Here is a 25,265-nt window from a genome sequence, read left to right as displayed (position 1 = left end):
CACACACACACACACACACACACACACACACACACACACACACACACACACACACACACACACACACACACACACACACACACACACACACAAAATACTTAAACTTTACAATCAAAACTGCATTGTTCTGGTTTTTCTGAAGTAAGTTACATTGTGACCCAGCATTCTATTGTATCTATATCTATATATATGTATCTATATCTATATCTATATAGTTTGAGCTAATGATCTGTAAAGATCCAATTCTTCTTTAATCAGAAACCAATAAAGGATTACCACAGCATTAGCATCTATAACAGATTCCTTATGCATTGTCCTTTCTGTAATGTAGTTTTAGAACTTGGTGTTGTTTGAATCGATCAGTTAAATCAATCGGACGATTGAATGTTTTATAACTGATCGATTCATAGATCTGTTTGCCTAATGAATAATAAAGTATTTTATTAACAGCATGCTGCGCAGGTCAGTGTCAGATGCTCTCAGTGGAGGAATATTATCTGCTTGTCTAATAGCTGCCAAAAATTGCAACTCTGATTAAAGATGTCAGATGATATGTAGCTTGCATAATACCATATATTCAGTGTTGAACAGAGGCCAAGTTAATTGTCAGTAAAAAAAAAAAACAGTCATAGTTATCAGATACAAACAGTCTAATCTCGAGAATGTGTACACATGCTGCAGATAAAACCGAGATTAATCGCTTTGACTTTTTCTGAATTTCTATAAATAAAATTACATAAAGTAACTGTTAGTCCTGTTGCTTTGGCTCATTTTCTACACAATGTGGACAAAAAGTACTGGGACATGTGACTTTTCCAGCCGTATGTGGTTCTTGTACAAACTATTACCACAAAGTTGAAGGCACACAATTGTATAGGATGCATTTGGATGCGGTAACATTGCGTTTTTACTTCACATGACCTAGGAGACCCAGACCTATTTCAGCATGACAATGCAACTGTGCACAAAGCCAGCTCCATGAAGATATGGTGTACACGTGATCTTGAGTGGTCTGATATAGACCTCTGGCATTAACCCTATTTGAACGCCTTTGGGATGAATTGGAACACTGACAGCACCCCAGGCCTCCTCACCTCACCTACATCAGTATCTGACTTTTCTAAAACCCTTGTAGCTGAATAAACACGAATCTTAACAGCCACACTCAAAAAACTAGTATCTAGTAATTACGAGAAAAAAAGTCAGAATTACGAGAAATAAACGTCATGAACACACAGTCAGGTATTTGATTTTATTTAAAGTGTTAAAAGTCCACTTGCTTTACCTTTTTTTCTTTACTAAACTCTACTTTACTCTCCTAGATAATTGAGCAGTCGTGGTTGCTCTGTCATTTCAACATTTGCTCTGTCATTTTCAGACTCTCATTTTATTGCTAATCAAGAAAAACAAGATCCTTTGAGCTAATGTATATTTTTGAGCTGTTTTTTCTTTTAAAATGCACTGACGCCACTTTCTTTGGGCTGGGTCGTGCTTGCATGTCCAAACTGGTAGCAGTGACTGCGAGAGATTAAAAGAGCTCCCTGCTGATTTTCTCTCCAGGGCTTGTATATTGCTCATCATGCCAGAAATGAGGTACATGTTTCTCCTGAGGCATGTCTGCCCATGGGTTTACGTCCCAATGAAGTGAGGCAAAGAAGACAGCCAGGAAGTGACTTCTTCTGTGAGATTTCTGTCACTGTGCCACTGAGGAAGACCTGGGGTTCAGTTTGGTGAAGTAAATGAGAGTCAGTAAGAGCTGAAAGGACAGTAGCATGCATGGCTGAGTATGATGCAACTGCTCTGACCTGGACTCTTATATAACTCGTCAAGAGTACGCTGTAAAACAGTTATAAAATCAGTCTACTATAGTAGCCCATATTAGATTGATGTCCATATGCAGATAAGACCACCAGGACTGTTCATGCTAGTTTGACTAAGCCATAAGTTCTAATCACTAATTCCATCAAAACAAATGTCCAGTTCAAACAGTCAAGTCACAACATTTACATTTATGGCATTTGGCAGACTTCATTATGCTAAGCACCTTACAAATGTGCTTTAAAGTGTCCATCAATAAATACATTCTAATTCTTGTTTATTAGAAAACAGACTAAGAATACAGTTGGTTTAAAGTTGGAAAATTTTATTATTTGTTTTTTAAGTAGAAGTTCTAATTTGGGAACTGCCTGAAGAGGTATTTTGGAATCGTATTTTGGGAGAACCTAGGAAGGTTGAAAACCAATCATTTGGCTGCATTCTGGATCAGTTACAATGGTCTTTCAGAGGCAGACCTGGTAGGAGCGAGATGAAGTACTTCAGTCCTGAGATTACGAATGTCTGAACAAGCAGAGAAAAGTCAAATGAGTGTGGTAGATTAGAAAAGTTAGAGGAAAGATTCGCGGAAAAATGGATTGTCCATGGTTAATTTTCCCAAATCATTGATTGACCATGGTTACCCCAAAGTTGTATGTAGGGAGTTAAGTTAAAATCAGAGTCAAAATCAGGGTTGTCCATAGAGATTGCAAGATATGTGGAGACAAACTGCAGTTAATCTTTGCTTGGATTACACTTCAGTTGTGAAGCTGCCATCCACAATGAGATATTTGCGGGATCTGAGTGAAAACGAGTGTCTGTAAGTGTGGGGGAGAGAATTTGCAGTGGTATAAAAAGATATGAAGATATGACCTTATCGAGAGTTTGAGTGTATATGGAGAATGTGAGAAAACCAAATACTGAGCCTTGTAGGACACCAGAGCATGGAGCTAAATATGGATCCTTTCCATATCTCCTGATATGTTCGGCCTTGCAAATAGGACACAAACACATTGTAAAGCTGTACCATTAATTCCAAGACTCCTGAGGATGAATATGAGTTTTGTGGTTGTGGTTGTGAATGCTGCTGAGAGGTCAAGAAGTTTAAAGGCTGAAGAGAGCTTGGTAGTTCTCCACAGTGTAGATCAAATGACGATACTTAGCACAAGATCTTGTGATCGGCAACTACTATGGCACAACGTATGAAATCCCAACTTTGTCCACATATATAGTCAGGGTTTGTCAGCAGTTGAACCCTTGCCACAGAAGAAAGAAAATTGTTAGTCAATACAAAACAGGAAGTTTTCTGTAACTGGGAAAGCACATGTGCTGCATCGCTTACGACAGCAGACACAGTTTTGTTTTTTATGGCACTTACAAAATCCCTGTTTTTGTGTTTTAACATCCTTAATTTCTTTTAGAATGTTTCTATTTTGATTTGAATGATATAACATCTGCCTGTCACTATTTCTAGTTAAACACACTACTTTTATTACACGAAAGAAATCTTCACTTTGGTTAAAGATTCAATGTTCAGTTGATTGAAAGGCATATACCTGTGTGTGTGTGTGTGTGTGTGTGTGTCTGTGTGTCTGTGTGTGTATATATATATATATATATATATATATATATATATATATATATATATATATATATATATATATATATATATATATAAGCTATAGCAGCTGGTAAAGTGTATCAGAGCAAAAACCAAGCCATCAAAGAAACTGTGTACAGAGCTCAGAGAAAGGGTTTTATTTTCAGACATGTCTGGGCTACTAACAAATTCTGCTGCACTGAAGAATCCCTGAAGCACATATCTTCATAATTCTTAAATGGAAGACATTCTGAACAACAAGGAGTCTTCTGGAGCTGGTTATCTGCCTAAAATGAGAAACTGGGGGGAAAAGTGATGTGAGCTCCAGAGGCCATATAAAAAAGTGAAAAGAATCTTGCAGAAGGTTCACACTTCAATGATCTGGGCTTTATCACTGTCTTGAACTCTCTTGAGTTCAAGGCAAGTGATTTAAAGAAATGGGATGCACTTTCTCTTTGGAAAGATTCAATGATTTAGGATGTAAGAGGATTTAGCTAGCTCTATGTGCTAGATCATGATACCATACGTGAGTCCACTCTGAAGCAGAAAGTGAAAAGCGTACCTAGAAAAAAAAACAAAAAAAAAAACAATGTTATTATGGAGCTAAAAATGCTGGCTTTTTAATTGAAACACATCCAAGCACATAGAGCACATAGAGCTCTATGTGCTCTATGTGCTACAATGTTGTTTTATGTAGCACAAGGGTTCTGGGGAAACGTTTTCGCATTTCACTGTGTACTGCGTCAGCTATATATGGTTGAAATGACAATGAAAGCTTCTTGACTTGACTTGCGAGAGATTCATGAGTGTATATACAGAGGGTCTACGAATCCTCCCAGCAAACTCTGACATCATTTATACAGGACATAAGGCAAACACACAACATAAAATACAAAATTACAAATAGTGCAAAGATGCAAGAAGGAGAAACAAGCATATGCACATATGAAATGTATATATGGGATGTGTGCATGTACAAAGTCCTCCAGAAGAAGATTCAGTGCTAGTCTATGATGTTTTTCACATTTGTGAAGGGGTGTATGTATTTTTTGCAAAGCTTAATGTTAGATTCAGGAGTTTATGATGAAGTTTATATCAATAATGTATGTATCATTATGGTATATGTACTATGGAGTGATATGAAAGCAAATTGAGTGATATTGAAAGTAATTCAAGATATGATATGAATATATGTCGTTCCAAAGATATTTTAAAGGACTGCAGCAGTTTGTTGCATTAGGTCAGTGTTTTGCAAATGCAAATACGTGAGAACTCTTATCGCTTCAACACATGAAATGCTTCCAAGCCACTTAAAAGGTACTGAGCAATTTGAATGCTGTTTCCATTAGACATATTCTCTTTCCCAAAAACAATCCTGTTGTGCAAACACCTATTTAGTGAAATGACAGTGTGGCTTGTTATGAGGTGCAACACTGAGGAAAGGTTGCTCCTCTGACTGTTTGTGTGGCTCAGAGTCATTATCACTTCATCACACTCTGTTCATGGTCTTATACAAGCCTCTAAACTGAATAGATATGCTGATTAGAATGGATGTGATCAGCCTTTTGTCAGCCAAAGACACTTTTACTTCATGCCAAGTAGAAGCACTTGAGCAGGTTGGATTGCTTTACCATTCATTCTGCTTTGGTTTATTAAATCTGGCAGGCCTGCTGCAAGTAGCTTTTGGATGTGTTTCAATTAAAAAGCCAGCATTTTTAGCTCCATAATAACATTGGTTTTTTTTTTGTTTTTTTTTCTAGGTACGCTTTTCACTTTCTGCTTCAGAGTGGACTCACGTATGGTATCATGATCTTCACTGGGGTGGAGCACATGCACCGGTAAGAACATCCTCAAATCATCTTAACGGCTGCAGCTGGGGTTGAGAAAGTATGGATTTTTTTTAGATGTTCTAATTAATCACATATTGAATACAAGATCACAGTGGCACACTTTTTTGTGGACACCAGACAGTCACACACACATGTGCCTAATTAGATTTTATAATAACTTCCATTCTTCTACGAAAGATTTTCACTAGATTTTGGAATGTGGTTGTTGAGATGTGTTCTTGCAGCAGCAAGAGCATTAGTAAGATCAGGTGCTGCTCTTGGAGTTGGAGGCCTGGGGTGCAGTTCCAGTTCATTTTAAAGGTGTTTTATGTTTGAGATCTGGGTTGAGTTCAGTTGAGATCTGAAACATGTTTGGGCTTCTCAGTTCGAAATGAAAGAGACATTTTAAAGGTAAAGCATTTAAAGACATTATAGAAAACACACTCGATGCCCGTTCGTGTTTTTGTCTCAGCTAGCTTAATCTGGTGCAGCTCTGGAAGGCATTTAATCTACAGTGAGGAAAATAAGTATTTGAACACCCTGCTATTTTGCAAGTTCTCCCACTTAGAAACCATGGAGGGGTCTGAAATTGTCATCGTAGGTGCATGGTGAGAGACATAATCTAAAAAAAAAAATCCAGAAATCATATATATATGATTTTTAAACTATTTATTTGTATGATACAGCTGCAAATAAGTATTTGAACACCTGTCTATCAGCTAGAATTCTGACCCTCAAAGACCTGTTAGTCTGCCTTTAAAATGTCCACCTTCACTACATTTATTATCCTAAATTAGATGCACCTGTTTGAGGTCGTTAGCTGCATAAAGACACCTGTCCACCCCATACAATCAGTAAGAATCCAACTACTAACATGGCCAAGACCAAAGAGCTGTCCAAAGACACTAGAGACAAAATTGTACACCTCCACAAGGCTGGAAAGGGCTACGGGGAAATTGCCAAGCAGCTTGGTGAAAAAAGGTCCACTGTTGGAGCAATCATTAGAAAATGGAAGAAGCTAAACATGACTGTCAATCTCCCTCGGACTGGGGCTCCATGCAAGATCTCACCTTCGTGGGGTCTCAATGATCCTAAGGAAGGTGAGAAATAAGCCCAGAACTACACGGGAGGAGCTGGTCAATGACCTGAAAAGAGCTGATACCACCGTTTCCAAGGTTACTGTTGGTAATACACTAAGACGTCATGGTTTGAAATCATGCATGGCACAGAAGGTTTCCCTGCTTAAACCAGCACATGTCCAGGCACGTCTTAAGTTTGCCAATGACCATTTGGATGATCCAGAGGAGTCATGGGAGAAAGTCATGTGGTCAGATGAGACCAAAATAGAACTTTTGGGTCATAATTCCACTAAACGTTTTTTAAGGAAGAAGAATGATGAGTATCATCCCAAGAACACCATCCCTACTGTGAAGCATGGGGGTGGTAGCATCATGCTTTGGGGGTGTTTTTCTGCACATGGGACAGGGCGACTGCACTGTATTAAGGAGAGAATGACCGGGGCCATGTATTGCGAGATTTTGGGGAACAACCTCCTTCCCTCAGTTAGAGCATTAAAGATGGGTCGAAGCTCGGTCTTCCAACAGGACAATGCCCCGAAGCACACAGCCAGCATAACCAAGGAGTGGCTCTGTAGGAAGCACATCAAGGTTCTGGCGTGGCCTAGCCAGTCTCCAGACCTAAACCCAATAGAGAATCTTTGGAGGGAGCTCAAACTCCGTGTTTCTCAGCGACAGGCCAGAAACCTGACTGATCTAGAGAAGATCTGTGTGGAGGAGTGGGCCAAAATCCCTCCTGCAGTGTGTGCAAACCTGGTGAAAAACTACAGGAAATGTTTGACCTCTGTAATTGCAAACAAAGGCTACTGTACCAAATATTAACATTGACTTTCTCAGGTGTTCAAATACTTATTTGCAGCTGTATCATACAAATAAATAGTTATAAAATCATATATTGTGATTTCTGTATTTTTTTTTAGATTATGTCTCTCACAGTGGACATGCACCTACGATGACAATTTCAGACTTCTCCATGATTTCTAAGTGGGAGAACTTGCAAAATAGCAGAGTGTTCAAATACTTATTTTCCTCAGTGTATTAGCGATAACTGTGTGAAGATGGTGCAGGAGAGGATGACACATTACACCGTGTTTAGAAGAGTTTCCTTGGAAAACCAGGAATGTTGTTGCACCCAATCGTTAGAAAGTGATGGGCTACATTGAGGGGATAACATTGAGGGGAGTATTCGGATCTATATATACTGTAACAATACCATACCAAAATCCATACAATGCATGTCTTTGCTCTGTGTGTGCAGCAAAGTCATGATACAATAAAAGGAGTTAAATTTCTATGACTTTTTATGTTTAAATACGCAATATATCTAAGACTTTTAAAAATTTCTTCTAAATGGACGGCCGCTCTACTGACACTTCCTTGTTTGGACGCTTATTTTAGTCCTTGAGAAACACACCCTCAGGAAACGACCCTTAATCCGTTTGCCAATAAAGCCTTCATTCTATGCAGAATAGAAGGAGAATTCTGTCATGCTCTGACAGAAGAAAGTTGTCTGAAAAACATTTAAGGTATGGTATCGTGAACATGTAACACATTTCACGCTTCTGAATGAATCATTCTACAAATATTTGCTTCAGGCTTCCTGACAAAGCTGTAAAGTGATCTTAAATGTATTTTGTAGGAAATATTCTCATGTTTCTGTCAGTACTGCATGAGTGAAGGCAGGATGATGAGAAAACAGGAGAGTCTTGAGGGTTTTTTTCCCTTTTTATTACAGGCCAAAAAGTAGTGATTTGTTTATTAAATACCCTCTTCGACATTAACAACACGTACAAAATAAAACACGGTGGTGAAAGTTTTGTTTTTAAATATCATATAACAACAGGTTCAATTATGTTTTATTTCTATGATACCACAGTGATGTAATAAAGAACGGAATGTCTTGCGTTTATATCAGTTTATAGTTACATTGTAAATAATATTGTGGAAGGGAATGTTAAGCAATATTGTTTCTTAGATCTCTTATATAATAGCAGTTAAAAACGGTTGTTCTTTTTCTTTCTCTTGATGTAAATGAGATAAAAAAAATAAAGACAGCATGTCACGTAAGAGAAATTAAATACCATATTTTTCGGACTATAAGCCGCTACTGTTTTCCCACGTTTTGAACCCCGCGGCTTAAACAACGAAGCGGCTAATTTATGGATTTTTTCTGGGTTTTTCCCGGTTTCACAAACTTCAAGCCAAAAAACTGAGCACCAAAACATTAGACCAATGAAATTTCCGAACGGAAATGAAAAAACGCACCTCACCTGTGTTCTGAGCTGCACGGCTTCGGGAGAAAAAACTTCCACCGGTGGTGATTTTTAAACGCACGACGATGCCAAAAGATAAACTCCAGAGAGAAATAGTTGTGAAAGGAAGGAGGAAGACAGTGAACAATGACTTTCTTGGTAGGCTACTGTTTAGATACAAGCTGTTGTAACACGTTGAGTCAGGGTCATGGGAGAGCTCGCTAACTGCAGTTGCAACAGAAATCATATAAGCACAGACAGGTTTCCAAAACTCGTGCTTTTTTATTTTTCTTGGCAACAGGGTTACGGGTTAGTCAAAGAAACTTAGAAATGAGCATCAGAAAATAATAAGGACATATTCCTCGGTCTTGCACACTTGCAGTAATACCGGAAAAAGGCTATTCCCAAAATGCCAAAGTACTTCATGGGTGACGTCGATGCAAATATAGTCCAATTTATGCAAAAACCATAAACTATGGCAGAAAAATTTTTGCCCTCTCCGTGAAGTATTATCATATCCACCTTACCTCCAATATAGCATGAACCTTAGTATCAACACTAGCAGTACCAGTATAAACTTTCTTTGTAGTCATGGAGACAGACATTAAAGTCACAAATTTAACACAAACAAGACTCTGCAAATAACACCTATGCAAACACAAATTTCGAATGACTTCCATGAACCAGAACACTGGAACTAGGGGTACCAAGTTCCATGTAAAATAAGACAATATGTAATTATATTTTAAGCTTTTTAATGATTTTATACATTATATTCAGGGTTGGCAAAAGTACACACATCCTTCACTTAAGCAGACGTACAGATACATAAAAATACTGTGCTAAACGTTGAAGTACTGACTATACTTTTTTACTCAAGTTAAAGTAAAGAAATTTGGGCTCTCACATGTACTTAAGTAAAATGTAGCCATTACTACTAACTGTTTTAGTGTCACACTGGCAAATACTCATGTCATATTAATATTAGGGCTGTCAATTAATTCAAATATTTAATCATGATTGATCGCATGATTGTCATGAGTTAACTCAATTAATCGCAACTTAATCGCACATTTTTTTCTGTCATAAATGAACCGTGAAATTAATACTTTTCTTTTTTTATACTCTAATCAACATGGGCATAGACAAATATGGATGCTTTATGCAAATGTATGTTTATTATTAGTGAAACCAGACTCAACTTAGAGCATAAAGAAAAAATATTTTTGTACGTTTTAAAATAATTATGTTGGTTTGACTTGTGTAAATTCAGAACAACATCAGAACAACAAACGGAACTTTTGCTACTGTATGTTTCCACACGGACGGTTAATGAGGTGATACCGAAGAAACTGTACCTCTTTTAACTTTTAAAAGGATTACATAATCAGAGAATATTTGTTTTCGATGTAAATTGGTTTATTTAAAAGTAGACCTTTGAGCTTTCTATTTATATATTTTTTATGTCTGTGAGGCAAGTATTCATTGAGATTCAGGTTGATTTATTTGTGTTTGTAAAGCGAGATGACGGAGACGGCAGGGAGCGCACCCTTTTCTTTATTTTACAAAAGCACAGCGTTTTGTTGTTATTATGAGTGTATACAAATAAAAGTAGACAAATTGCATATTCGATTGATTTATTGCTCTCACTGTACGATCGAAAAAAGAAGGAAAAAAGGATTTTCCTGTTGTGTGCATCATGGTGGATTTCAGTGCTGAATTAAGACTTGGCACATCAGTAAAACAAATGTTTAGTGATTAAAATCTTTTAAAAAGGACCTCATGAATAAACGTACAATATGTTGCACTGAAGGTTTAAATTTCGCCTCTTTTTATATTTATTTATTTATATTTTTAATAAAAATGGGCAAACAGAAATGTGGGCTGCGTTATTCACGCGACAATACAGTTAGAATGAACTATATACACGAAATTGTCATGTTATTTATGACAGCCCTAATATATATATTAATACAAATTGAATTTTACATTTTGTATCCAGGCTGAACATCCACCATATAAATATATATTGATGGGGTGAAAACGCACAGTGAGAAGAGAAAAATATTGACATTTCACCAAATAGATTAAAACTAAATTAGCGAGCCTGTTTTGAAAATGTAGAAAGGTAGAAAGTACAGATATTTGGGTAAAAAAATTTAATGAGTGAAAGTAAAAAGTTGTTCGAAAAATAAATAGTGAAGTAAAGTACTGATAACAGAAAACAGACTTAAGTACATTAACAGTAAGTCATTTTTTGCTATTTTTATTAACAAAACCCACCGTAAAAAAAAAAAAAAAAGACAGAAGTCAGAATGACATAATTATAAGTATATTTGTATTAGAAAAATGTACGCAAGTGTAAAAAAAAAATTTTCGTTGCTGTTCAGCACGCATAAATGTGAACGTGACTACGGCAGAAACAATCTCCGAGAAGAATAAATGGTATGATGGCTAGCTGCAGCATTATTATTACTTACATTTTGCAACATTGGAACCTTAAAAAGTTACAAAACACTAGCATACATGTGGCACAGGCTGCTATTGTTTGAAAGGCAGTATTTATCAGCCCTTTAAAGCTTCAAGTCAGTTATTTTTAGCTTGATTTTCACAAAGCTTTCAAGACTCCATTTTTAGTAGATCGATAGAACTAACATTGGGCTTATTTTTGGAAACACTCCTTATTTCGGAATTGCTCTATGTGTGTCTGTGTGCACACACTATTACCAGAGAGTGGCTGTGGTTTATCATGACCTTTCATAGGTCAGAGAGGTCTTAGTGACAAGTTCCTCTTCCAAGGCCACCTTCATGTCATGAAACTTAAATCAGTGAAAGGTCTGTTTTTAATACACAGCATTTGTTCATGTATGTGTGTGTTGACCTGATTTATTAAAGCTCACCTTTAAATAAAATAATTTAAATGATTTGATCATATTGTAAATGTTTTCTGGTACTGTTTTGTGTAAACAGCATTTCAAGTGAAAGCATAAACAGTGACTCATGGAAAGGAGAAAACCCGAAACACGTGCATGTTAATCTTCAGAAGTGCGATGCGACTTTCAGTGGGGTTCAGAATTTCGGGTCATTCATTCATCCTTTCATTCATTTTCTCCCGCTTATCCGTAATCCGGGTCGCGGGGGCAGCAGTCTAAGCAGGCCCCCGCCTCCGACTGCTGCCCAATCCTCACAGCACCGTCCCTTACGGTCCCTCCTGCAGGTGGTGAGCCCACGGGAAGGCGGCCCCACGTCACTCCGACGTCACGGACCTTGATATTTCCCTCGTAAAGGGACCCCCGGAGCATAGAGGGTTAAGGGCCTATTTTAAATATTTATTTATAAACTAGAATTTCGGCTATTTTGTAATATTTTGAGTTTTTCTCATTTTTTCCATTGACATGTTAGAAAAGCAGGAGCTATCGATAATTGTTATCAGTTATGTTCGAGATCAGAAACCGATTTCTCCTATTAGATGCCATTGTAACTACATTAGCATGCTGTAAATCTACAGATAATCACAGACCTTTTTTTTAAGAATAACAAAAATAAGGCATCTCTTCTGTTTATTTAATAGACAGCTCATATTGTCTAAAGTGTAGACAAAACTTTGCAGTGAGCTGTAGTCTGCTGTATCTGCTTTGCAGTCAGCTGTATCAAAGGCCTAGACTTGTTGAGGTGCCACTGCATTGAGAAGTGGAGTGCTGCAAACAGATATTATTGGAAACAATAAGAGAGAAGGACCTCAATAGCTTTCTCGGGGGACAGGTGCAGTGGGAAAAAAAAAGCCCCGGAAATTGAAAAAGCCAGCGAGAGAATGCTCGAAGCGCGTCTGTGGTGGTGTGCGGTTCTACGGTTAATGGTGCAGAAAGCAGAATTTGTTCGAGAGGCTCAGGTTATGTGCTGTCTGCTGGTCCCATGGTGTCACTTTGTCTTCATCGCCTGTACCTGTGTGTGAGGTGTGAGTAAACTAACAGTTGAGAAATGCAGTCTAGTCAGAGTGGAGCTACCTTGGAGTACGAGAAACCTGCTTCGAATTGTTTTATGCTTTGTTCAACTGTTTGTGTTGAGAATGTTTAACATTTAAAATTTTGAAATATCGTATGTGGTTGTAGACTGAATGGTTACATCCTATGTGTGAGCACAAGCATTGATGGGAATGTTCAGATGAGAATTTATGCAGCTTTTTATGACACAATTATTTCACTGTCATCATCATCATCATCATCATCATCATCATCATCATCCAGTATTAGCATCATGGAAAATCAATAACGGCACAGAGCAGCATCAGCAGTGACCTTATTCACATATTCCATTCATTGCAAAATGATAGGGAAATTTGTCATTTATGTAATGTTTGAAAAAGAAAAAAAAAAAACCCAAGATGCTACCAGAACGGAATAGTTTTTCGAAACATTTTCCCAGAAAAGGCCATAAAACAAGCTTTTCCCCAAAAAAAAAAAAATTGTCTCCACTATAAACATTTCAACATTTCTGGCTCGTGAATTTTCTCATACCCCACACTCTTTATATCATCATAGAAAACAACCAAGTTGAACCATGTGGCTTTGTTTTCTCATTCTTGTCTTAATCATATTCAGCTGAAGAACTGTTTGCTACATTTTAGAAAAGAGCTGTTCAGCTAAATGTACTATTTTATGCATGTGAATCATGCGAAATGTATACTGGTGTGTTTCAGAGGACAGTGGTGACCTTTATAGATGTTTATGTAGCTTCAAATATCTAGTCTTTACAGAAATGGAATTAAATGTGTCACCTAGTTGTGAGAATTTAGTAGAACGTACTTTTGCTATACATATGAGCGGACAACATGGTGCCATTTACTCCTATTGTTCGAAATGTGCACAATTGATAGCTTTCAGTTATCACTGACTGAGCCACTATACCATTTTCTAGCCAGCTGACATTGTACAAATAATGAATTTAGATGTAAGTAGCTTTTGCTGTGTACCAACAGAAAATATATACCAGCAAACAGCATGCAAACTGTATAGTCACATATCTTACTTTTTTGCATTCCCAAAAGTCAGATAATTCCTGCAGTGCTTCTCCAGAACTACTTCAGAATGAATAGAGCTCATTGATCTGATTGATTTGAGCGCTTTTATTATCCAGCTAAGCTGAAGCACTCCTGCTTTTGGTAGATAGGAATACATTGAAGTTTGCTTCATGCTATATTCACATACAGGCGCTTCAGCGCAGCGCAGACATTTCTTAAAGCCCTCAGAAACCGAGGCTGCTGAGATACCCACCCACTTCATCAGAGTAAGGCCTGTAGAGATGTGTACATGAATGGCAAGGAGGAACCTGGTGGCAGCTCTGATGCTCTCTGGCATATTATTCTCCTACAACTTGTTTATTCCAGTGCACAGTGCAGTAAGGGGGTGTGTAGCAAGTAGTGGAGCTAACCAGTATGTTGGGCTGTAGCTGGTGTATTCCTTAATATGTTAGCTAGTTACAGTGTATATATGCATTTGTGTGCAACACATTAACTCTGATATATTTGCAATCCATCATCCAACTGTGATGTATTTCTAGTGATGTGACTCAGTCAGGTGACTTATGAAACTCAAAAAAACTATTTTGTAGTCTTGACTTACCCACAGCAACTATTTCAGCTCTTTGTCCAAATAAGCATTTTTGCAAAAAGGAGGAATGTGAATTAACACAGGAAAGAAATGTCGTAGGCCAAAACAAAATCTCACAGAGAGGCACCTGAGGCCAAAAAACAAGGGCCAGACAAGTTTGAGCTGGGAATCTACGATAACTCCAGTAACCAATTTTCACAACCGTGATCAGCAGAGAAGCACCTCAGAATGCAAAACAGTTTCAAATCTTGAGGCGGATGAACCTCAAGAGCAGAAGACCTCATTGTGTTTCAGCACCGTAAACCAAAAACACGGATATAAGTCTGACTTTCACACTGACTTGCTGAATCGGGACTGTTGAAGGTTAAAAAAGGACTAGGCAATGTGTTTTTCTGTTATATGAAGGAGCAGGGGGCAGGTTTTTCCCCCCCTAGCAGCTCATTATACTAAGAGTGTTATTACCATGTGTATGTCTTTGCATTATGAAGAAGTCATACAGTAAATAAGTTGAAATGTATCATGGTATCATGGAGACCGCTTTATTTGCTCAAACAAAACAAATCTGCCAGTCTTTTTGTGTACTTTGTGCAACCTGTTGTTTGCGTTCATATTTTTCTTTATGTAATACTGCTCTGCTGCACAATGCGGAACGCACACGATACTGTCGAATGCTGCATGGTTGACATTCTAATACTTTGTATGCAGTCTGTGAACAGATAACGCATGTGCATTTGCTTGACTGCACATCTGTGTGTGTGTGTGTTGAGATCACTGACTCTTCATGGCCAGTTGACTGCTGAATGTACGTGTGCAGCATTCGTTTATATGCTCAACAATCGTATATAGAAATGCAAGCTTCTGACAGTGTTTGAATAAAAGTGTCCAATTTCATGCACCAAAGTCCTTCTTTAAATTGAGAATGTATACCAGAGATGCACAATTTAAGGCTCGTGGGCCAAAGGTAACTTTTGATTTGGTCTGCCATGCAGCATACAGCATACAAAATACAGCTATTCAAGTTATAAGCTCTACAGCCATATGCATTGTAAGGTCAGTGACCTCTAAAGAAAGGCATGAAGCTGGTCCAAAGTCTAAATTTTACTTCTCTGCTTTTAATTTTAATTTACACGTTTTGCAGCTTAAAAATAAAACATGCTATATATATATAAATTATTAATGAAGATCGGACTTAATGTCTTTTTTCCCCCTCTTTTCATATGCATAGCAGGCAAAATCAAAAATTACCTTTGGCCCATGGGGCATTGAATTGCATTAAACTATAAATGGGATCGTTTCTGATTTTATATTGTTCTATTTATAAAATTAATTGTGCTAGAACAGAAATGAACTGGAAGTAAAACTGCATTACTACTAGATTACGGAATTATGGTTTTTATTATTTTATTTATTTATTTCTAAACATTTTATAATCATAAATGAAGCGGAACCATGGCAACTTTCATTTTCATGTAATATAGTTTGTTATAATGTTAATTTACTTTCGGCCCAGTGTCCTTAATCACGTTTGATTTTTGGTCCTTCATAGGAAAGAATTTGGGTTCGGTTTTACACCGAAGAAATGTTGTTATACTTAATGACGGCTTGCTGTGAAACATCTGTGCATCTGGGACTTTCCTTTTCTTTCATTCAGTTCTCACTTCTTTATTCTCAACCGAAAGTTTGCTCAATACAAAGACAATGCAATCTCTCCAATTAAACAAACCCCATATTGATGCCGCTTTGTGTACAACAATAAGCAGCTTTGTGAAGAGCTCTGCAGGCCTGCATTAGTGCGCCGGAGGAGTTGAGCCTCATCATAGCTCACCCACAGAGCAAAGCCTCACGCCCACCAGCAGAACAAGGCCTTTCACAGTGAAGCCGTCGGCTGATAAAGAGAACCAGTGTTGAAGCTGCAGTATTCGAATGCCTCTAGTGGAACTGGCGAGATCTTACGCTGGCACTGTCAGAAACCGAGGATATTAAAATCCGCCCTGAGTGCTTCTTCTCACTGGAATCTGGGGTGGTGTTCGAACATGGCTAACACTCTCAAAAGACTCTTTGTGTTGTAGTGATACAAGAACGGCTGCAGGAAGCTGGACAGTACATACATGTAGATTTATTTTTGATATATTAGTTTTTTGATTACATCCTGCTGCTGATTCTGAAGATATATTAATAAGGCTGTGATGTGTTAGGTGTGAAAATGTCAGTGAACTCTTCAGATAATTTTGCATTTCTATCACACTAATTTATTCCAGTAGTCAGTGTGCAAACGTCTTGCATAAATTATCATCTACAATACCCATACAAGCCTTCTTTCTGTTTAAGGAGATGTGACAATAACAGCTTGCAGACTTTTTTCACTTCTGCTTAGCATGCAACATACATGCAGGTCATTAAAATATTAAAGGTTGTAACTTGTTTTGTATTTTATTGAAATCTATCGTAACACTGGGAATCTTTGATTAAATGAGCAAGTCCACATCCAATTTTTTTTTTAAAGAATTCTTTTGCGCCATGAGGTGCATTGGGTGGAAGGAGCCTGATGGCTTTCTTGCCATTTTCGTAGTGTTTTTTTTTTAACGGGGTTGTGTTGCTAGCCTTCACCACTTGACTCCCATCTCTACCCTCACATATAGTGTATAGTTTTTCATGGTGACTAACTAAGAGCAGCTGAGTTTTGCACTTTTTTGTTAAATGCCATTGCTAATTCTGGATATTCTCGTTCTCTTCCAGATATTGTTTTGTGGTCGCTCTGGGCTACCTTACCCTCTGCCAGATCACCCGTGTCTATGTTTTCGACTACGGCATTTACTCGGCAGACTTCACTGGGTAAGTTCTTCCAGCACACCACTGCCCCTGGGATTGCAGGAGATCTTTCTGTCGCGTAATTAGCATTTTTTTATTGTCTGTACATCTTCCAGAGTCAGTTTAAATCCATACTCACTGTGTAAATCTGTTTTTAAAAGCTAAGCTAAATAATTAATTGTTGTGTGGCTCATCATCTCAGGGTTCATGGTTGGTCCTAAGTTTAGGTTATAATATGTGTGTAAGGTTTGGGTGTTCTTATTATGTGTGGGTTTTGAGATTGCCCACTTTGAATTGGCCCTAAGACTTGGTCGTAGGACTGGGCTTGGATTGGCCGCGGTCATCCTGTGTTGGAATTCCGAATTTGAGTTTGTTGAGTGCTCTATGACTGTAAATTGACTGTAAATCCAAACCTGGGCGTTTAGGGCATTAAGCTAACCCCCATATCCAGAACGACTTACAATTATCTTATTTTATAAGACTGAGCAGTTGAGTGTTAAATCCTGGTTAAAAGGCCGAGAAGAAGCATTTTGGTGGTGCTGGGATTTGAACTCACAACCTCCCGTTCGGAACATCACAATTCTTGCCTAGATAAAACAGTCATTAAACATGATTGAAACTATTTAGTTAATTGTACTACACATAGTGAACCTCTACATAAAATTTCGTTTTGTATGTAACTGAAGAGTCTGTGCGTAACACCCAGACACCTTCTTGTACACTCATGCATGGATGCTGAGACTTTCCATGTAACTTTCAAGTCAGACTGAATGTTGATGGGATTTATTTAAGTACATACTATACAGTAAGTATGTGATAGGTAGACATTTCCCATAATATGTTTACGGGAATTCAGCAAATTTAGAGGTGAAAGACATGGTATGGTGATTGATGACCACTTGAGTCTACTAAAGGAAAAAAGTCATAGGAAGGTCACTAGATGGATGGTTATGTGAAAAACTGAAAGTGCTGAGTCAGACTGTTACCAGCAGAAGACTGAGAGGTCTGTAGTTAACTTGTGGAGAGTGTTGTAAGTGACAAGGGAATAATGAAAGCAGATAATTTTTAAGTGGACTCTACTACACTACCGCTAAAGAGAATCTGGAGCAGAAGTCTAGGAGCAGCTTTGGGAAATAAGGTATCTGTATCTGTGCATAACAGAACAGAAATTGTATGATTGTGGGTGTACTGTGTAGCTCTTATTTGTATGTAATTAAATCATTAGGGCAGTGGTGGTTTAAAGGCAATGTGTTACTTGTCAGACGGGCCAAGCTGCCACGGTTATGCAGCAAAGTCCTTAATTCTGTTTGCTCTAGGGTTTGTTGTATCATGGCTGAGCTCAGCTCTATTTCAATGTTTTTAACTACTTCGACATCACAGGCATTGTACATGTCCAGGTGTTTAAAGTCTGAGAGACTGAAAGGCAAAAAATACACCTATTTAACACCTGTGTTTGCAGAATAAGCAAACTACGGAGTGCCTGTTTATGATCACTGAATAACTTGCATTTAAGTTTCTTGAGATCATAGTGTTTGATAAGTACCATGGCCAAGCGAAAACAAAATCATCTTAATAATGCTAGGTTTTAAACCATGGTATTTGAGTTTTTTTTTTTTATCTTGAAAACAAACTCACCAAACACATTTAGTTTGAAAGCTAAAGCAGATTTAAAGATTATTTCATTCTCCAGCATTGGTCACTGACAGCAGTGTGCTTTTTCTTTCTTTTTTTTTTTTTTTTTTTTTTTTTTTTTTTTTTTTTTTTTTTTTTTTCCCTTGCCCAAGATATAATTAAAAAATAGATGCTGCCAAGATATGAGCAATATGTTGTTCATGTCCCAAAAGCTGAAGTTGTTATTTCTGGAATAATTTTTTGCTATAACTACAGTAAGACTCTAGGTTACATCTCTAGGTTACATATGTAAGCCTGGTTCTCTGAGGGAATGAGACGATGCGTCAACAATGCTTTGGGAATGCTTCGGCGTGTCGACGCTCTGAATCACGTGTGTAATCTATCCAAATTTAAGGCACGATGTCACTGGTGGGGTGACGTCATAACCAGGAAGCTAGAAAAGTACATGCGGTGGAGATGATGCTAGCTTCTGCAATGTAAGGAAGCACTGCAGGGATGCGGGGGGTGTCCTAGGTTACGTATGCAACCAGGGTTACATACGTAACCTAGAGATGTTCCCTTTCAGGAACTTGAGCTGCATCAACAATGCTTTGTGAACAAGAGTACAATAACACCAGATTGACCAGTTCCTGCCTAGTGTGGATGGGCACAGCTAGGCCAAAGGATGGAGGAGCCAGGAGTGGCCATAAGGTCAAGGCTGTAGAACCTGACAAAGGTCAGCAGGGTGGACCAGCCCATAGCATTTCAATGTCTTGGAGAGATGCTCCAGAGGACCAGGGTTTAGAGGCCACCACACTCCGAGTGGAGTGAATTCTGACCCCGAAAGGTGCGGGGAGACCAGAGGACTTCTAAGAACCCCTTTTTATAGGGACTATTCTGGGACAGCTCTGTTCTGTGGTTAAGCTTCTCTTGGTCAGACGCCTAAAAAGGAGGAGTATAGAATGCCTGCAGCATGATAGGTCGTGGGGGAACCGAGGGCACCTTAGGAACATAACCTGGTTTTGGGTAGAGAAAGGCATTGGCCATGTCTGGGATAAACTCCAGGAGAGACAGGGCCACGGAAAAGGGCCTGAAGGTCCCCGACCCTCTTTAAGGAGGAGATAGCCAGAAGAAAAACAGTCTTGAATGTAAAATACTTTAAGGGTACCTCGGGCAAGGGCGACAGAAGGAAATGTGTACAGCCCAAGTTGGGTGAGTGAGGTCAAACCAGAGGGGTCCCACAGAAGAATCTAAAGATCCCTATCTCAGCCTGTATAGGGGCGAGATCGCAGACCCTCCGATGGTTGATGTAGGAGACCAGAGATGTGTTGTCCATAGAGATCAACACCTGGCGGCCTCTCAAGTCTGGGAGAAATTGCTTCAGAGCCAGAAGCATGGCTAGCATCTCCAGGCAGTCTGTGAAACTGCTTCACAGTAAGTGACTGGCCTTCTCTCACTTTCTTGACAGCTGTGAGGATAAACTCGATCCGAGCAGGAGACAGTTGTGATTGCAAAACGGATGAATCCAACACTATGCATAGATAAGTGGTTCTCTGTACTAGAGAAAGTACACTTTTCTAGGCATTTAGTCTTAACCCCAGTTTCTTCATGTGGGCGAAAACTACGTCTCGATGCCGGACCGCAAAAAACTCAGATTTAGCTGGTATCAACCAACCATCGATATAATTCAGAATGCGGATGCCCTGGAGTCTCCATAAGCTTTGTGAAGGTGCGGGGTGAGAGTGGAAGGCAGAACAGAAGGACTCGATATTGATAAGCTTTGGCCTCGAAGGCAAACCTCAGGAACTTCCTGTGCAGAGGACAGATGGATATGTGGAAGTAAGCATCCTTCGGATCAATCGTGACAAACCAGTCCTTGTATCTGATTTGAGACACGACCTGCTTTGTGGGCGAGCATCCTGAACCTGAGCCTCAATAATGAGCAGTTCAGCTGACGTAGATCCAAAATGGGACACAAACCCTAATCCTTCACAGGAACTATGAAGTGGACCACCTCGATGCTTCCTTTCATCTAGTCATGGAACAAGAAGAGTGTGTTCCCACAAAGTGGGACAAACCCCGTTGAACCGGGGGGAAGAGACTCAAACTGAATCGAGTAGCCCCTCTCTACAGTGCGCAGGACCCACAGAGACATGTCTGGCAGGTGTCTTTGGTCTTCAACCCTCTTATTGAAGATGACTGGCCTCACATCCATCAGATCCTTGGGCTTTGGCCTAGAGGGCAGGGGAAGTCAAAGTGGCAACACTCCGTCTTTGGGCTTCAAAGAGCCCTTTTGTGCTGGGCTGGGGCTCTGCCTACCGAGGATCCCCATGGGAGCGATGAGGGAGGTAGCGCTGGAACGCTGCCAATTGCTTTTTCGCCTTCTGAAACCTGTCGACAACCGTATTCATTGCATCGCCGAACAGGCCAGTGGATACTACGGGTGCATCCAGAAGGAAGCTCTGTCCCTGTCAGTAATATCTGACAGGGTAAATCACAGATGCCTCTCTGTGGCCATTAGGGCTGACATGGACTGGCCAATGGCCCTAGCGGTCACCTTAGTAGCCCTGAGAGCTAGGTCCATAGCACAACGTAGCTCTACATAGACATTGTCAACCCCCATACTATCAATCTCATCCAACTCCAGCAGCAGGTCAGCCTGGTATGCCTTTAGCTTGGCTATCGTGTGCACACCTAACCTGATGCCTTGCCCACCAAAGTCGAGGAAGTCCGAAGGGGCTTGGTGGGTAGTGCTGGGGCCTTAAGGGATGATGCAGCACCCGGGGAGATCACCACCTAGCGTCTCTTCAACCCAGGGCATTAGCGTAGAGGGAGACATTGGGACTAAAGAGGCGGGCCGACCTGCTTTAGCTTGCTTGGCGCATGCTGCTTCTGCTTCTCTTCTGGCCAAGCGATATCGAGCTTGGCGACAACAGGAGTCACCACCTCCAAAAGCTTCTCAAATAGAACTGGCTGTGAGGGAGTGTCAGCGGGTTCACTGGCATCCATGCCCCCCCCCTTCTCTGAGAAATGAATGTGGAGCGCAGTGCTCTTTCTACACGAGGAAGAAACCACAGAATGGTGTGCTTCCTTGCCCTGGGAGAAAGTGCTAGATCTGGCAGGTGAGGCCAAAGAAAGGGACAAGCCACGACATGAATCGCCGCTTCGCTTCCCCTCGGCGAAAGTGGGGCCAGAACCGTAAGGAGCGAGGGCCGTAGCGGAGGGTCCGCATGGACATGCGGCTACAATGAGAGCATTTGGCTCCCTCGAAAGCCGACTGAGCATGCTCTGCTCCTAGGCAAGCTACACACAGCGGTACCTATGCTTGCTCTCCACTTATTTGTATTTTTTAAATATATTTATTTTATTATCCTTTTTTTTTTCTTCAATATTTTACAACTTACCATTGACACAAACACACACAGAGCACTTCCTGAACAAACAAAAGCTAGCATCGTCTCCATGTGCTTTTTTAGGTTCCTGGTTGTGACGTCAAGCCTTTCTGTTGGACAGATTACACACGTGATTCACAGTGTGGACACGCGAAAGCGTTCCTAAAGCGTTATTGACGCAGCTCGAGTTCCTAAAAAAATCTGTCTGTAATCAATGTAATAACCTTGACAAAAGCACAGGTTTGTTTTTGTTACTGTCTAAACTCCCCTCCCTTCCCACCTGAATTATATTATGTCTTTCTGTACAAGCACTGCCTTCAGCCTTTGCCATCTGGCATTTCCTAAAGGGCAGAAACAAGAGGTGAAATTGTTTGTGAGAACCAACAGAATTTCATGCAGTTGGAGGAATAGAACAGGTGCATGATTTGGTAAAAATCTTGCTTGACCTTCACATAGTTAGAATGCTGAGAATGACTATTCGTGTTATTTCATTGATAATGTCATTTATAAAGTTGTTACAGTTCAGCAACCAAACCTTAGAAAGAAGCTGCAGTACAAGCCTAGAAAAGCATCATGAATGAAGTGTACAACACTTTTATGATATCAGTGGGATGTTTGATGCAGTTATTAGGAAGAAGGAATATGCAACCAAAGTTCAAGTGTTATTTAATTTGTCTTATTTTTGCGATACTTTCGAACACTCAAAGATTGGATGATCTGACACCCAATGTGCCATGTTCTAAGTTGCTGCTTAATTTACATCTGAAATATCACGGAATAGGGTGTCTGTGATAATCTGCCGAGAAACAACAGACCAAAATACCATGGTTAACTCTGGCCTATTTACAGTTCTGTTTATAAAAATAACTAGAAGCACTGTGCCTGACACTAATGACAAGTGTAAGTAAAAGCAGATAGATAGTTCGACATTTTGTATTAATACTCTCCATTTTGTCTTTTTCTGTCTCTCTTCTTTCTTATTCAAGGCCCTTGATGGTAATCACACAGAAGATCACCAGTCTGGCATTTGAGATCCATGATGGTGAGTGTCAGCTTCAGTATGTTCACCTTCTCTTTTCTCGTTCTAAAATGGGCGATATATGTGTGCTGCATCTGTGATCTGATGTGAAATATAACTGAGACTTTACATCGTAACTAATTAGACAGCATGTAACACACACCTGACAGCCTCAAATATGTGTTGTGTCTAAAGAAATATATATTTTTTTCAGCTTCAGCTATCCATTATCCAAAAGGTGCTTTCCCCAATTCCTACTCTACCCTGGTGTATATATATGCCTCCATGTACTAAAAGAGTAGTACATGTTTGAAGCTGATCTCATCTTTAGTCATCATGCTGGCCTTCACATCACATGTTTAAAATCCAAGGGCTGTATAGACTCTGAACACTATTTGAACAGGATTCCAGACATGTCTGCAATGTTTCATGATGTTCATGATGTATGCATGACTGTCAAACGAAAGATTTAATGCATGCTACACACATTTTTTTTAAATACATTTATTATATGTTTTTTGCAATGGTCTGAGGTTGACTATAACATATAGCCCCTCTCTGAAACTATCAAAAACAGCAAAACCAATTTGTCTTTATTTTTTATTTATTTATTATTTTTTTTCTAGGCTCCACTATAAAGGCACTTTGGATTGAGATCAGGAAATTTGAAGAGATCAGAATTTCTTGATATTTACATCTACTATAGACATGCTTTACATTTAAGAACATGGTAACTTCACTCACTAGCTCACAGCCCAGTTTTTTTAATAAGCATAAATATAGGAACAGATTGTCTTACAGCAAATGAAAGTGAATGACATTGTTTGTTGCATATCCCTTTCTTGCAACAATGACATTAAGCCGCTGACCCAAAAAACCTATGCAATTTTGTAATTAATCCAAAAAGGACTAAGGTCACAGCAAGGTCAAATAATTAATTTAAATAATTTACCTTTAATACCTTTTTTTCCTTGTGTGAATCACAGTGGAGTCAGCTAAAGGATTTGGTGTGTATTTGTGTCAATAGATCTAGTCCGTTGATTCTTATCACATGTGGACTATGTGTATGTGTGTGTACTGCGGGGTCTCTTGAAAAAAAAAAAAAGAGGGTCAAACAACTAAAAGAACTGTACATGTTATTTCAAGTTAGATGAAGGTGTAAGCATGTCATTAATTAACTGTATTAATTATTGTCAATGGAACTTCCTCACAAGCTTAGTTGGACATATTCTGTATTGATCTGTATTGTTCAAAGACTATAATCACACTCTTGATAGTACCCAAATGAAGATGAGTTCCCCTTTTGAGTCTGGTTCCTCTCAATATTTCTTTCTCATAACATCTAAGGAAGAGTTTCCTTGCCACAGTCGCCATGGCTGCATTTCAGGGATAAATACACATCGTTCACCTTAACTGTTACCGTATTTTCCGGACTATAAGCCGCTACTTTTTTCCCACTCTTTGAACGGCTTAAACAACTTAGCGGCTAATTTATGGATTTTTCCTGGGTTTTTCCCGGTTTCACAAACTTCAAGACAAAAAACTGAACCCCATAACATTAGACCAATGCAATTACCGAACGGGTTCAGGTGAACAAATTAAATTCTTTATATTAAATTGCGCTCCCACTGAATCGGGCCGCGCCACATCATAAATATAGATGAGGTTTGTTTGACCTGCCGCTCACTCGGACTGTCAACAGGAAATGCGAATCATTCGTCATGCTGAAAACAACTGGGCATGAAAAAAAACGCACTTTTTAAACGCACGACGATGCCAAAAGATAAACTCCCAAGATAAATTGTGAAAGGAAGGAGGAAGACAGTGAACAATGACTTTCTTGGTAGGCTACTGTTTAGATACAAGCCGTGTAACAGACTGTCTTTCATTAAAGCCTGTGTAAAGTTCATTAGTTTCAGTGTAGCACCTGCGGCTTATATGTGGGTGCGCTTAATAGTCCGGAAATTACGGTAAATATTGTAAAGCTGCTTTTAGACAATGTCTGTTGTAAAAAGCGCTATAGAAATAAACCTGACTTGACACGTGTGTTTTCACAGGTCTTACAAAAAAAGAAGAGCACTTGAAGCCTACTCAAAAGTATTTCGCTATCAGGTATGTGGGAAAGGTATGTTTATATCGGGGACAGGATTTTGTTCTTACACATTTAAGGCTCCGTCTTTTCTGCCACTTCATCAACCATTAGCCATTCCCACTGACCTATTTCCCACACTGACTCACCGTCACATCCTCTACTGGAAATT

The 25,265-nt window shown here is 39.2% G+C and overlaps 1 protein-coding gene and 1 long non-coding RNA gene across 2 annotated transcripts in view; one reads left to right on the top strand and one right to left on the bottom strand.

The window, feature by feature from the left end:
* LOC310727394 overlaps positions 1 to 25,265 on the bottom strand; it is a 766,835-nt gene that overhangs the window by 204,847 nt on the left and 536,723 nt on the right. The window lies entirely within an intron of this gene.
* mboat2a (membrane bound O-acyltransferase domain containing 2a) overlaps positions 1 to 25,265 on the top strand; it is a 64,884-nt gene that overhangs the window by 26,751 nt on the left and 12,868 nt on the right. Inside the window, exons 3-6 of the mRNA XM_083543705.1 lie at positions 5,173 to 5,250; positions 16,912 to 17,007; positions 22,973 to 23,028; positions 25,062 to 25,116. Of these exons, the coding sequence (XP_083399831.1) occupies positions 5,173 to 5,250; positions 16,912 to 17,007; positions 22,973 to 23,028; positions 25,062 to 25,116 (285 nt within the window). The remainder of the gene's footprint in view (positions 1 to 5,172; positions 5,251 to 16,911; positions 17,008 to 22,972; positions 23,029 to 25,061; positions 25,117 to 25,265) is intronic.

The sequence above is a fragment of the Silurus aristotelis genome, assembly GCF_946808225.1.
Source record: "Silurus aristotelis genome assembly, chromosome: 6".
NCBI classification, from domain to species: domain Eukaryota; kingdom Metazoa; phylum Chordata; class Actinopteri; order Siluriformes; family Siluridae; genus Silurus; species Silurus aristotelis.
Note: the sequence above shows the minus strand (reverse complement) of the source record. Positions and strands in the feature narration are given on the sequence as shown.